Source organism: Piliocolobus tephrosceles, chromosome 6 (assembly GCF_002776525.5).
Source record: "Piliocolobus tephrosceles isolate RC106 chromosome 6, ASM277652v3, whole genome shotgun sequence".
Classification (NCBI taxonomy): domain Eukaryota; kingdom Metazoa; phylum Chordata; class Mammalia; order Primates; family Cercopithecidae; genus Piliocolobus; species Piliocolobus tephrosceles.
This window is the reverse complement of record NC_045439.1, coordinates 5,684,167-5,696,424: the sequence shown is the minus strand read 5'-3', so window position 1 is coordinate 5,696,424 and position 12,258 is coordinate 5,684,167. Positions and strand designations below refer to the sequence as shown.

General features: G+C 57.7%; 1 protein-coding gene across 1 annotated transcript; it reads right to left on the bottom strand.

Annotated features, from left to right (window-relative positions):
* Nucleotides 1–7,336: 7,336 nt before the first annotated feature.
* Nucleotides 7,337–11,516, bottom strand: RTL1 (retrotransposon Gag like 1). Its single transcript, XM_023205364.1, has one exon. It carries the CDS (start codon nt 11,461–11,463, stop codon nt 7,387–7,389), a length of 4,077 nt encoding a protein of 1,358 aa, XP_023061132.1. The 5' UTR covers nt 11,464–11,516; the 3' UTR covers nt 7,337–7,386.
* Between the last annotated feature and the right edge of the window lie 742 nt (nt 11,517–12,258).

Genomic DNA, 12,258 nt, shown 5'->3' with positions numbered 1-12,258 from the left:
ACCCATGTGTCACACCAACCCCCTTCCCCACACATGTGTCACACCAACCCGCTTTCCAACATGTGTCACACCAACCCCCTCCTCCACACATGTGTCACACCAGCCCCTCCTCTTGTGTGTCACACCAACCCCTTCCTCCACACATGTGTCACACCAGCCCCTTCCTCCACCTGTGTGTCACACCAACTCCCTCCTCCCCCCATGTGTTACAGGGAGACCCTCCTCCCTCCATGTGTCTGTCAATCTGAGCCCCTCCTCTACTCATGTGTCACTCTGAGCCTCTTTCCCACCTCCATACCCTCCCCTGACCCCTACTTCTTAATCCTTAACCCCATTCCCTAAAGGTTTCCCTCCATAGTCTCTTTCAGAGAATTTTATATTATCAGGTCATTTATTCACAGATATGTTTTGACCACCTACCACGTGCCTGGCTGTGTGTCCCTGTGAATGTGTGTTGGTGGTGTGGGTGGCTGGGGAGTGTAGGACAGGGCAGGTAGTATGGTGATTGAGAAAGATGTCAGGGAATAAAGGAAGGTGTTTTGGGGGTACAACTTTATTGAGATGTAATCTGCATACACACAATCCACCCATTAAAACTCACAGCAAAGTGTGTCTTAGTTATTCAGATATCTGCAACTATCGCCATAATCAGTTTCAGATCATTTTCATCCCCCTCAAAAGAACTCCAGAGCCTTCAGCTGTCACCCTCACCCTACATGCACACCCCCCAGCCCTCAGCAACCAAAAATCTACTTTCTGTCTCTGGGAAATTATTTAAGTGCCTCTGGACTTCATGAGTCCTCACTGGGTCCCCAGAGGTGCCTGTTGCAACCCATTTCACAGATGTAGAAGGCAAGGCTGGAGAAGTACCAGGGAGTCAAAGCAGTGGATGGGTGGGGTCTAGCACCCGATGTCCAGTCACAGGCCTGGGCCAGAATCAGACCTGCCTCCCCTTTCACTTCTCCACCCTCCATCCCCTAGCCTGGCTCCACAGTCACCTGGGGGCTCTGTGGGGCTAAGGGAGGCCCAGGCCCTGGCCATAGGAGGAGGTAGGGGAAGGCTGGGCAGGGGGGGCAGGTACCCCAGTGCTGCAGGTGCCCAGCAGTGGGTGGCACTGCCTGGGCTGGCTGTCCCTTGCTGTCACTGCTCTAACCACTAGCAGCAGGCGTCCCCTCTGCCATCCGAGCGCTTGCACTGCGCTTCCGGGAGGAGGGTTGCGGCCCGTAGTCAGTAGTTGGGGGGTGGGAACGGCTTCATACAGGAGTTGATGCACAGTTATCCAGCTCCTATATGATGCCTTTCTTCATCCCCTTCAACCACGCGCAGCCCCCGGACCCTCCTCTGCACCCTTGGCTGCACGGGGACGCGTCCTCAAGTCCGCTGCTCTCCTGCCAGCCTCTTCCCGGCATGCTCCTTGGGCTCTTCTCTCTCTCTTCCGTAGCTCTCTGAGTTCCTGGAGGGGAGGGCCTGGGGCTGGGCCATCTCTGAGGCCCCTCCTTGGCAGGGAACTATGCCCCTGGTGGGACACGCCCCTGGGCTGACTCTACAGCCAAGGGCAGATAGGCCAGAGTGGGAGTTGGGTAGCCCTGGGGCTTCTCCCACTGAGGAGCTGGGGCTGTGCTCCCACATGGAGCCTTCCAAAGGGACCCGGCTCACAGGATGGACGGACAGACGTTGGAGAGATGGTGCCCCTTTGTGCCCAGGGTGGAGGAGGTGGGTCTTTGGCAGAGCAGGGCTGGCCCTTTCTGTGCCCCAAGAGGAGGGTCTCCTCGAGGGGTCTCTGCCTCTACCCAGGACTCTTTCATGACCAGGAGGCTGAGGCCCCTCACAGGCGGCTTCTTACTCTCTCCTTAAACCTGTTCTGGAGACATTTCCCTTTTCCCCAAGGACTCCCAACTCTGGGTCCCCAGAAGCTGTCAGCTGGACCCTCTTCTTCTGCTGTGCCTACGCTGCCCAGGCTGGGTACCTGAGGGTGCCCAATGGCAACATGAGCAGGGGGCATGGCGGTGGCACCTGGTTCTTGGACCTCTGTCTTCTGCCTCTCCGACTAACTCAGGTCCTGTGCATGGCAGAGGTGACCCGCACCAAGCCCTGTGATACTGGCATCATTAACCCCATTAACAAGCCACGACAGCTAGCCCAGGCATGAGCATCTGGGCAGCAGGGCAGCAAGTGTGGGGAGAAATGTCTTGCAGCAGCTGAGGCCATTAGAGAGGACAGGAGGGTGCAGGAGGGAGCACCCTCGCCCCTGCCCTTCCCACTCACCTCCCATCTCCCCTTCCTCACCCCTCCTCCCCCGTGCACCCCCTCCCTTCCTGCAGGAGGGAACACCCTCTCCCCTACCCTTCCTTCTCACCTTCCGTCTCCCCTTCCTCACCCCTCCTCCCCCGTGCACCCCTTCCCTTCCTGGTCTGCCCCTCAGCTTCTGTGGTGTCAGGATGGGTGTGCTTGTCTTTGTCGATCAGGCAGATGGCCGGGGTCTGGGCGAGGCTTACTGCTTGGGTCTGAGGTCAGTGCTGATGGGCTTGGGGTGTAACTAGGGTCTTGTCGGCCCCGCAGCAGGGCTCTGGGTGGGTGGGTGGAGCTTGGGAGTGGGGGTGATGGCTTCTGTCTGTTGTCTTTCTCTTTTACACCTTGGGAGCAACCAGGGTCACCAGGTGGGCAGGAGGGGACCTCACGTCTCTGCCCTGGGCAGATTGTTAAGAGCTGGCCAAGCTCCTAGCACAGGGGCCTGAGTCCGAGGCCCTAACTGGACCTGGGATTGCCCGCAAGAGGGATGAGCAAGTCCGGACCCAAGTGGTGAGTAGCCCTCAGCTGCCTGGGTGGTGTGCTGTTCCAGAAACTGGCCCTGTGTGCACCAGAGCTGGAGGCTGGCACGTTGGGGATCTCATGGAGGTGGGCTGGGCCGGGAAGGGAGGTTGATGGACAAGACTCAGCAGGGGTAGAGCTCAGGGCTCCCTCCATCCCCTGACATCAGTGACCTGGGGGTGGGCAGAGAAGGTGGAAAATGGGTGCATTTGGTTGTGGCCCGCCAGGTCCCGTGGGCCTGTGTGCCTGTGTACGCACCAGGCTGGGCAGCCTGCTGTTCAGAGGAGTTTTCACCTTTTTTTGTGGTGGCCACGATGTCATAACCCAACATGACATTTAACATTAACTTTCCTTTTTCTTTCCCCAGGAGGAAAAAAGGTTTGTATTATTTTTCTTTTAAACTTTTTATTTCCATAGGTTTTGGGCAATAGGTGGTGTTTGGTTACATGAGTAAGTTCTTTAGTGGTGATTTGTGAGATTTTAGTGTACCCATCAGCTGAGCAGTACACACTGAACTCAATTTGTAGTCTTTTATCTCTCACCCGCTTCCCACCCTTTCCCCCAAGTCCCCCGAGTCCATCGTATCACTTTATCAGTAGTTCTCCCCTGAGCCTGGGGGCTGCCGCTCTTCTCTGTAAGCCAAGCCCACTCTGGCTGGATTGGGCGGGAGAGCCAAAGAGACGAGGTCATTGCTGTCTGCTGGTGTCGGGGCCCGTGGCCGCTCTAGCACTGGGAGCCCCCTAGTCAATATGTGTGTGTGTGTGTGAACTGCGGATAAGTACGTTCACCTTAGTGTGTGTCTGGATCCCCCGCTGTAGGGCGCGGGTGATTATGGCTGGTAAATTCTCTGTTTGGCCTTACCCTGCAAAGTAGTCCTGTTTGTCCCGCCACCATTTTTTTTTTTTTTTTTGAGACGGAGTTTCACTCTTGTTGCACAGGCTGGTGTGCAGTGGTGCGATCTCGGCTCACCGCAACCTCCACCTCCTGGGTTCAAACAATTCTTTTGCCTCAGCCTCCCGAGTAGCTGGGATTACAGGCATGTGCCACCACACCCAGCTAATTTTTTGTTATTTAGTAGAGATGGGGTTTCTCCATGTTAGTCAGGCTGGTCTTGAACTCCCGATTCCCGATCTCAGGTGATCAACCCACCTGAGCCTCCCAAAGTGCTAGGATTACAAGTGTGAGCCACCGTGCCCGGCCTTGCCCCTCCACCTTTGATGGCCCAAAAGGCAAGGATGATGGTCCTCAACCGTCGTGGCTGCAGGGACATGGGGACTGCCAATCCACCCCACATTTACCCGGGGGGCCCCTACCAAGCAGGGACAAAGGTTTGCCATTGAAGTCCAGCCTCTGGGACCCCCTTGGGTGGCCTCCAGGTGACCTGATCTAGGGACCCTTTGTTACAACCCTAGGCTCTATCCCAAGGTAGTTCACTTCAAGGGACTTGGGAGCTCCAAGAAGAATGTCATCTGGGAACAGAGGGGGTTTTAGGAATCAGCGGCCCTTGGAGACTGGGCATGGTTGTTCTGGAAACGGCCCTCCCTCTCACTACATGTCCTGTTTGATGATGGGAAAACAGGCTGGAAGGTGGACAGCCACTACCTGAGGTCACCCAGCAAGTCAAGGTTGGGGCCTTCTGGGGCCAGGTCACCAAAGGGGATCTGCAGCTCTTACAGCCGAGCCCCTGGCCTTAATGCGTGGCAGTCTGTCTTGGGTTGCCGTCAGAGGCAGAGTGCTAGGTGAACAGACAGACAGACACGGTGCCCTTGAGCTCCTGGAGCTGCTGTGCTGTTGGCTGCTGTGGGGATCATTGCTGGGCCTTGTGACTGAAGGCGGAGTGGGTGAAGTGGCCCAGGCGAGAGGACAAAGAGCCACCAGGAAGGGGCCTCCATCCTGGCTCTGTCCTCCGCTCCTCTGTAGCCCATTCTGGGCCTTGATGTCCCCAAGTTTACCTTGGGAAAGTGACATAAGAAGTCTGTGGATGGGGCTGGGAGCTCTGAGTGCCAGCTGTGCCCCGCACTTTATTCCTAACTCTGAATCCTCACAGCAGCCTTGGTGGGTTGGAGTGACAGATGAGGAAACCAAGGCTGGGCGAGGCCTTCCTGCAGCCCGCCAGTGGAGGGAGAGAATCCCAGCGGTGTAGCCCCTGCCTTTGAACCTGGGGATCCTGACCATGATCTCCCGGTGCTGCTCTCAGGGGTAGATTCTTCAGACAGGTGGATGAGGGTGAAGGCCAGGCGCTCCTGGGGACCTGTGAGGGCGTCGTGAGCCCTGTGTGGGGCTGGGCAGTGCCGTGCAGGGAAAGAACGAGGCTGAGCCTGCAGCGCCAGTCTTGGGCTCCTGTGGGTGTGTCCTTGGGCACGGGCTCCCCGCTGTGTGCCCAGTGGTCCTGGTCGACAAGGAGTAGGAGCAGGAGGCAGAGCCACACTGGCTGGCGGCCGTTGTCTGGAGGACAGAGTAGGGTGTCTTCCATGTGGGAGCTGAGAACTCTGGGGCCAGGTGGAAATGGCTTCCCTAGGGGATGAGGCTGCTCCAACTCGGGCTAGTCAGGTCCCTGCAGGGCCCCTGAGCTTTGAGCCTGAGATCTGTTGGGTGGTCTCATGGTGTGTCTTCAGGGGCAGGTTACTCATCAGGGAAAAGAGGGCAGAGCTGGTGTGTCCTGGCATGGCGGACTCGTGTGCACGGACCTGGTGTGTCCTGGCATAGGGGAGCCATGTGCATGGAGCTCCAGTGTTGTTGCTCTCCTAGCTCAAGCTCAAGGTCATGCTGAGAGAGGCCCACGGCTCCTTCTCCTCTGTGTCCTCACAGAACTCTTCCCTGTGGAAGGGTGCTGTGGGACGGGGGTGCTCTGGGAGGTTGGAGGCCACTCCTGGATAGGTGTGACCCATGGCCAGGAAGAGGGGTCAGCGTGTGCCGGACTGTAGAGGGGGAGCTCCGAGTGAGTGAGTGCCACCTGCCTTACCTCCCCGACTCCCTGTGGGACCCCTGGCAGCCCCCCTACCCAGGTCAGTGCCAACACAAGAACCCTCACAACAGCTGTTTTGCCACTTTGGGAACAGCATGACCCTCTGAAATGGGACCCAGGCCTTTTCCTCTCGGAGTGGGGGTTAGGAACTGCTTGAGACCAGGGCTTGTGGACCCTGCAGTGTGGGGCTCAGACTGCACCTCGTTTCTCACATGGCGAGGAGGCCAAGGCCAGAGGTGGGATTTGGGTTGCGGGGCTCCCTTTTCTCCAACCCTTAGGAGAGACAGCCTCCACTCCCCTGCCTCCCACTGCCCTAAGGCACCTTTTCTGTCCTCTCCTCTCTTTGACTTGAGCCTGTGGGGGGTGCACATCCTTGGTGGCCTCAGTGGTGGTGGGTGCCTTCCCATGGCAGAAAGAAGTGCCCAGAGTCCTGGTGGGGGCATCTTCAGGAAGGTTGGGGGAGATCTGCAGCCCATGTGCCAGGCCCCCAGGGGCCGTTTCAGGGCAGAGCGTTTCTTGCCCCCACCCTTCCTGCCCAGTCCACTTGCTCCCTCCCCCACCCCGCCTACTCCCTCCCTCCTCCCATGCGTGTCCCCTCCCCTGCCTTTCCACCCACCACCTCCACTTTTAGAACAAACCCCAAAGTCAGACAGTCTTTTATTTTGCTTTAATTGAAGAGTGCAAAAGGATTGGGGTTGAGAAAGCTCAGGGGTGGGGAAGGGTCTTCTCGCCATTCAAAGCGGCAGTGTGGCTAGAGCCTCTCTGTGACTCGGCATGGTCCCCTGGGTGCCTGTGTGCCTTCTGGGACCCCCTCCCTTTATGGGGGGCCCCTGCACCCCTGCACTGCCCGGTGTTCAGTATTGGGAGGGGGAGGTGCCCCAAGGCATGAAGGGCCCTCTTCGCCATGCAAGTCTGGTAAGTGGCACTGGTACGTCGGGATGCCCCAAAGAGCGGCTTTGTCCAGGTAAGTCCAGAGCTCAGGGCCAGAGGAAGGCGGGGTCAAGAAAGCTGAAGCAGATGTGGTGGGGGTGGGCTTGCTTGCAGGGTGGGATGGGGGTGAGGGAGGCACCACATCATCAGATGTCGGGAGGTTGGGGGGATGGGGGTTGGGGGGCGGGGGTGGGAGCTCAGGGGAGCAGGAGCACTGGCGGTGGAGGTAGAAGAAGTCAGTGGAGCACCCGAGGTCAGTGTCCCAGGACGGCACAGGGTGGCCGTCGCCAGGCCGGGTGGGGGGCCCCAGCACCTGCTTGCTTGGCTGTGCCTGCTGTGCCTGCTTCTTCATCTGGCCGTGCGTCATGGGGTCACTTCCTGTTCGCCACTGCTTTCTCCCTCATGGATGTCACTCCTGGGCATGGGCTTGGGACCTGGAGAACTGAGAACTCCCAGCCCAGGGCTGGTGCTGGGTCTCTGAGGACTGGATAGTCCGTTAGCACAGGTGGCATTGCTGGTTGATGAGATGAAGAAGCTGTTGTCCTTCACAAGTGGGTTCCTCTTGGGTCAGGAGTGGCAGGAAGGGAAGCGAAGCAGGCTGAGGCACAGGGAGGCCAGGGGACATCAGGAGGCATTGGGGCGAGAAATAGAGGGGACTCTTTGCTAGAGATGGGGAGGCGTCTTCAGTCGAGGTCAGCATCTTCGTCCTCGTCAGGCAGCTCTTCCAGCCTTGCCTCCTCCCTGGGTTGGCTCCCCAAGGCGGGGACGGGCAGGGCCTGCCTGTAGATCAGGGTCAGGAACTGGCTCAGGGCCCCGACCGCCTGCTCCCGGCTGAGCAGGTGCAGCTGGCCGTCCGCACCGCGGATGTGGAGCAGGCGGCTACTGAGGAATTCCAGGACCTGGGGATCCATGAGGTGGCGTGGGCGGGGTGGGTGGGAGGCTCCTGTGTGGCTGGGCGAGGCCTCCTGCACGTCGTTGTCCTGCTTGTCCTGCGAGGTGTCTTGCAGGCCGTCATGCAGGCCACACTGACGGTAACGTTGCAGGTCGTCTTGCAGGGCTTCTCGCAAGACGACATCCTCATCACCAACGACGTGCAGCTCCAGGTAGCGGTTCTCACGCAGGGCAGGGAGGCGGCCCTCCCAGGGGGTGACTCTGACACCGAAGAACTCACACAGCGTCATCCAGAACCCAGGGGTGAACTGCAGGCCTCGGTGGGTCTGGGCGTGCAGAGCGTTTCGCTGCCAGCGGCCAGGACCCAGGAATAACTCGGCCAGCTCCCGGGCTGGGATGGTGTTTGCGCCCGCGAGAGCGGGCATCTGGGTGAGCAGCTGGGTGATGGCTGTCGTGATGCTACTGCCTGCGATGAGGGACGAATCCAGGATGAGTCGTAGGGAGCGCTGGGGCTGGGGCCGAGCTACCTGCATGGCGGGTGCCGGCAGCACGGAGAGGCACTGCCTCACCCGCAGTAGCACGAGGATGGCTGCCAGGGCTAGGGTGTTCTTCCAGTACAGGAGGCCTCGGAAGAAGTGCAGAATGACGGCCCTGATCTGGGCCATGCTGAAGTGGGCGAGGAAGCTGTTGAGGATTTGGTCGATGGGTATTGTGGCCAGCAACTCTTGCTGTAGGGTCTGTTCATTGGACTCATCCTGGTCTTCATTCTCTTCTTCCCCGGATTCTGTGGCTGGATCCCTGGGGAATCCCCTTGAGGCAAGGAGCAGGGTTTGCCTGGCCGCGGTGTTCCTCTGGAAGGCTCTCCACCGGCGGTTTCTCACAGGTGGCAGCGCTCGGCCACCATCTTGTTCTGGCAGCTCCGTGACTTCAAAGTTGAAATGGGAGAAGAAGAAGACCCAATGGCCGGGGAGAAGTACGGTGAGCCTGTCATTATTCAGAGAGGCTAGATCCTCTGTGTTGAGAAGGATCATGATGGGCTCCTCGGTGTTCTCCAGGTAGCGGCACCACACCGTGAAGGCAGCCCGTATTGGAAGAATCTTCATCTCCACTTGAGAGTACTCAACCTCGATAGGGGAGATGTTGCGCGAGTAGAAAGCACAGTAGGCTCTCTTGCCGGTTTGGTCGTCAATTTGGATCAGGGAGGCGTGCAGGGCCGTGCTGGTGACCCCGGTTTCCAAGTAGAATGGGTTCTGGGGCTTGGGGTGGTGGAGGAGGGGCGCCTTGCGGAAAGCCCTCTTGAGGCACTCGAAGGCCTCCTGCTCCTCGACTCCCCAGTAGAACTGGTCGGAGCTCAGCAGCTGCCGCACCAGGGGCTCTGCGATGATGCTGAAGCGCTCCACGAAGTGGCGGTAGGGGAAGACGAATTCGATGAAGTTTCTCAGAGATAGCCTGGAGCCAGGGGTAGGGTACCCTGTTATGATGGTCATGACGTTCTTGTTCAGTTTCACCCCTTTGGGGGTGACGACGAAGCCCAGGAATTCCACGGTTTGGCGGTGGAACTGGCTCTTGTCCAGGGAGCAGTAGACGTTGTGATGGCGGAAGCGGACCAGGACTTGGCGGACGTGGTGGAGGTGCTCCTCCTGACTCATTGAGTAGATCAGGACTTCCTGGCCATAAGAAAGCACAAGGAACCCTAGCATGTCCTTTAGGATGAAGTGAATCACGTTCTGAGGTATGATAGGGTCTGGGGAGAGCGCGAACGGCTGGTAGCTCTTCATCTCTTGAAGCTCCAAACCAAACGCTGCTTTCCACACATCTTCGGTGCGGTGCACGTTCACGCTTTCCTCCACAATGGTCCCACGCAGCTCCAGTTTTGTGAACCACGCGGCTCCGTGTAACTGGTCAAACAGTTCCGGAATCATCTGTATGTAGTCCTGTCTGCTGGTCAGCATGTCCTGCAGGTCCCAGTATTCCTCCTGTAGCCTGGCTCTTTCTTGCATCCTGGCACCCACAGGTTCCCAAGGCGCGGTGGAGGGACACTCGTAAAAGGTCTCGCTGTGATCACTGTCTCCAGCCTGCTGAAGCTCAGAGGGCTCTGATTCAGAAAGATCATCGGATCCGTCTGAGCTTGGCTGGTCGGAAGTCTCATCATCTGCTTCCTTCGGGTTAAACACGTCGGCCAGGTCTGAGTATGGGTGCGGCAGTCCGGGTAGCAGGCTCATGCTGTGCCTCTCTAGGGCAATGCATGGTGGGGGCGGGCGAAAGCAGTTCTTCAGGCAGTAGGGAGAGTGGAAGGTGCAGCGGCCTTTGATCCAGTCGACTTCAGGGGCATGGACTCGGAGCCAGCGGATGCCTAGGACCACGGAGAAGTTCGGTGAAGGTACGATGTCAAATTCGATGGACTCCTGGTGGTTCTGGTGGATGCACACCAGGGGCTCCGTGTAGAGCCAGACAGGCTCGTTGCCAATCAGTGAGCCGTCCACGGATTGGACTGGCTGTGGGTAAGGCTTCTCGTAAAGCTCCACGTAGTGCTCCTGGGCGAACTTCTCATCCATGAAGTTGCCGTCAGCTCCTGAATCCACCAGGGCCTGAACCGCGACACTGTGGTAGGGGTTTACTCTCACCATGAGCAGCAGGAAGAGATGGGCGCGGTTGATGCCCGGATGGACTTCGCTGGGCAGCCAGCTGCTGACCATCCACCTCTCTGGAGCAGGTGAGTCGATCCAGGTCAGGTTCCGGGGGCGGGCCTCGGGGGGCAGCCTGAGCATGGCTCTTCTCTCTGCCAGCTTCTCTTCTATTTGCAGGATGAGCACAATCAGACTGTCTAGGGAATCCGGCTGAGGGACCCGGAATAGATAGTGCCTGATCTCCTCGTTGAGCCCCTGGCACAGGTGGGCCTGCAGGACTTCATCTGGCCAGCCCAAGATGGGCACCAGGCTCTGGAACTCATCGATGTACTCGGTGGCAGAGCGGCTGCCCTGCCTGATCGTGAACATGGCCTCTTCTGCCACACGCAGTGTCTGGCGGTACTCAAACACTTCTGACATGGCCTCCAGGAAGGCTGGGAAGTCTCCCATCAGGGGGCTGTTTTCCTGCAGTAGAGCTTTGGCCCATTCTAATGCCAAGCCGGAGAGGTGGTTGATGACATAGCCAACTCGCAGACGGTCGTTACAGAACATTCTTGGGTAGCTCTGTAAGGTCAGTTGGCAGAGTACGATAAACTCGTGAAATTCTCTGCGATCGCCAGAGAAGTGCTTTGGGGCGGGCAGTTGGCCTGCATTGATCCCTTTGATCAAGATCTCTTCTGCTACTCTCTGTTGCTCTTTGAGGTCTTGCATTCGGAAGTACAGCGAGATGATGGACCTCACCATGGCCATAAGTTCTGCGGTTGAGTGCTCGGTCTGGTTTTGCTCTTCTTGAGGAGTCTCCTCCCTTCCTGATTCCTTCAGGTCAGTGTGAGCCTCTTGCTCTTCTTGGGCTCCCGATGGGTTGACTGACGCTTCTTTCATCCTATCAGATGCTCCACTGAGTGGATCCCCCATTGCCTGGTGTGAACCGTTGCATGACTCCTCCATGTCTTGGAGTAGGTCATTGGGTGGATCCTCTATTTCCTTACGTGGGCCACTGGATGGCTCCTCCATGTCTTGGAGTAGATCAGTGGGCAGCTCTTCCATTTCCTCGAGTAGGCCACTGGGTGGCTCCTTCTTTTCCTGGGCTGGGCTGCTGGCTGGCCCTGCCTCTCCCCGCACTCCACTGCCCGATGTCGCCTCGGTGGTGTTGGATGAGCCCTCGGAGGACTCCATTTGTTTTGATGATGGATTCTTATGCTCCATCATCGTCTCAAATGAGTCTTCAGAGGGTTCTATCATTTCGTCGGATGGAAAGGAGTGTATTCTGAAGATTGGTAAGGTTGTGATGGCGTCCAGTCAGTAGCTGGGACTGTGGAGATCAGAACCTGGTGGTGGAGGGGAAATGGGGGATAAAGGCAGTAGTTTAGGATCTCATGAGGTGGCAGTGTCAGCGTCTCAAGGACAAATCAGATGCCCAACTAATCAGAGCAGAGAGAAATGGGGGAAAGCCTTCTATCCAAGCCAGCCTCCTTGGCTGGTCACTTGGGGCTCCCCAAGGGAGGGAAGATCTGTCAACCCCTGACCTGTCTTCCAGGCTTATTCAGTCTGCCTGTCCTGTCCATTTCTTCCATAGATGTGAGCCCATAAACTCTGTGGAGTGACTGGCTGGGAGCAGCCACTGTGGCAGGTGGACACCTGGCAGTGTGCACAGGCTGCTCCATTTCACCCTGGCACATGCACCTGGTCAATCCTCTTTTCCTGCTTTGGTCACCTGAGAATTACAGAGGTCATATCTCAGCACCATCCAAAGCCACCCCTGGCAGGCTCATGGCTCTGGAGCAAGCCCAGCTGCCTTGGTTGTGGGGTGGGAATCTCTAGCAAAGATGCCTACTGTTTCACCAGCACAGTGAAAGAGGAGAAAATGGGCACTTGGTCATTGTCCCATCAGTTGGGTCAGCAGCCCAAAATAGCTCTTATTTCCTTCCCCATGTTCAAAATAGAAATTTCAGGGGGTGTGTATAGGTCTGGGTTCTTTTTTTTCCCATAAAGTTTATAACATACCTACTATGTGCTAGATAATTGCATATTTGTTAC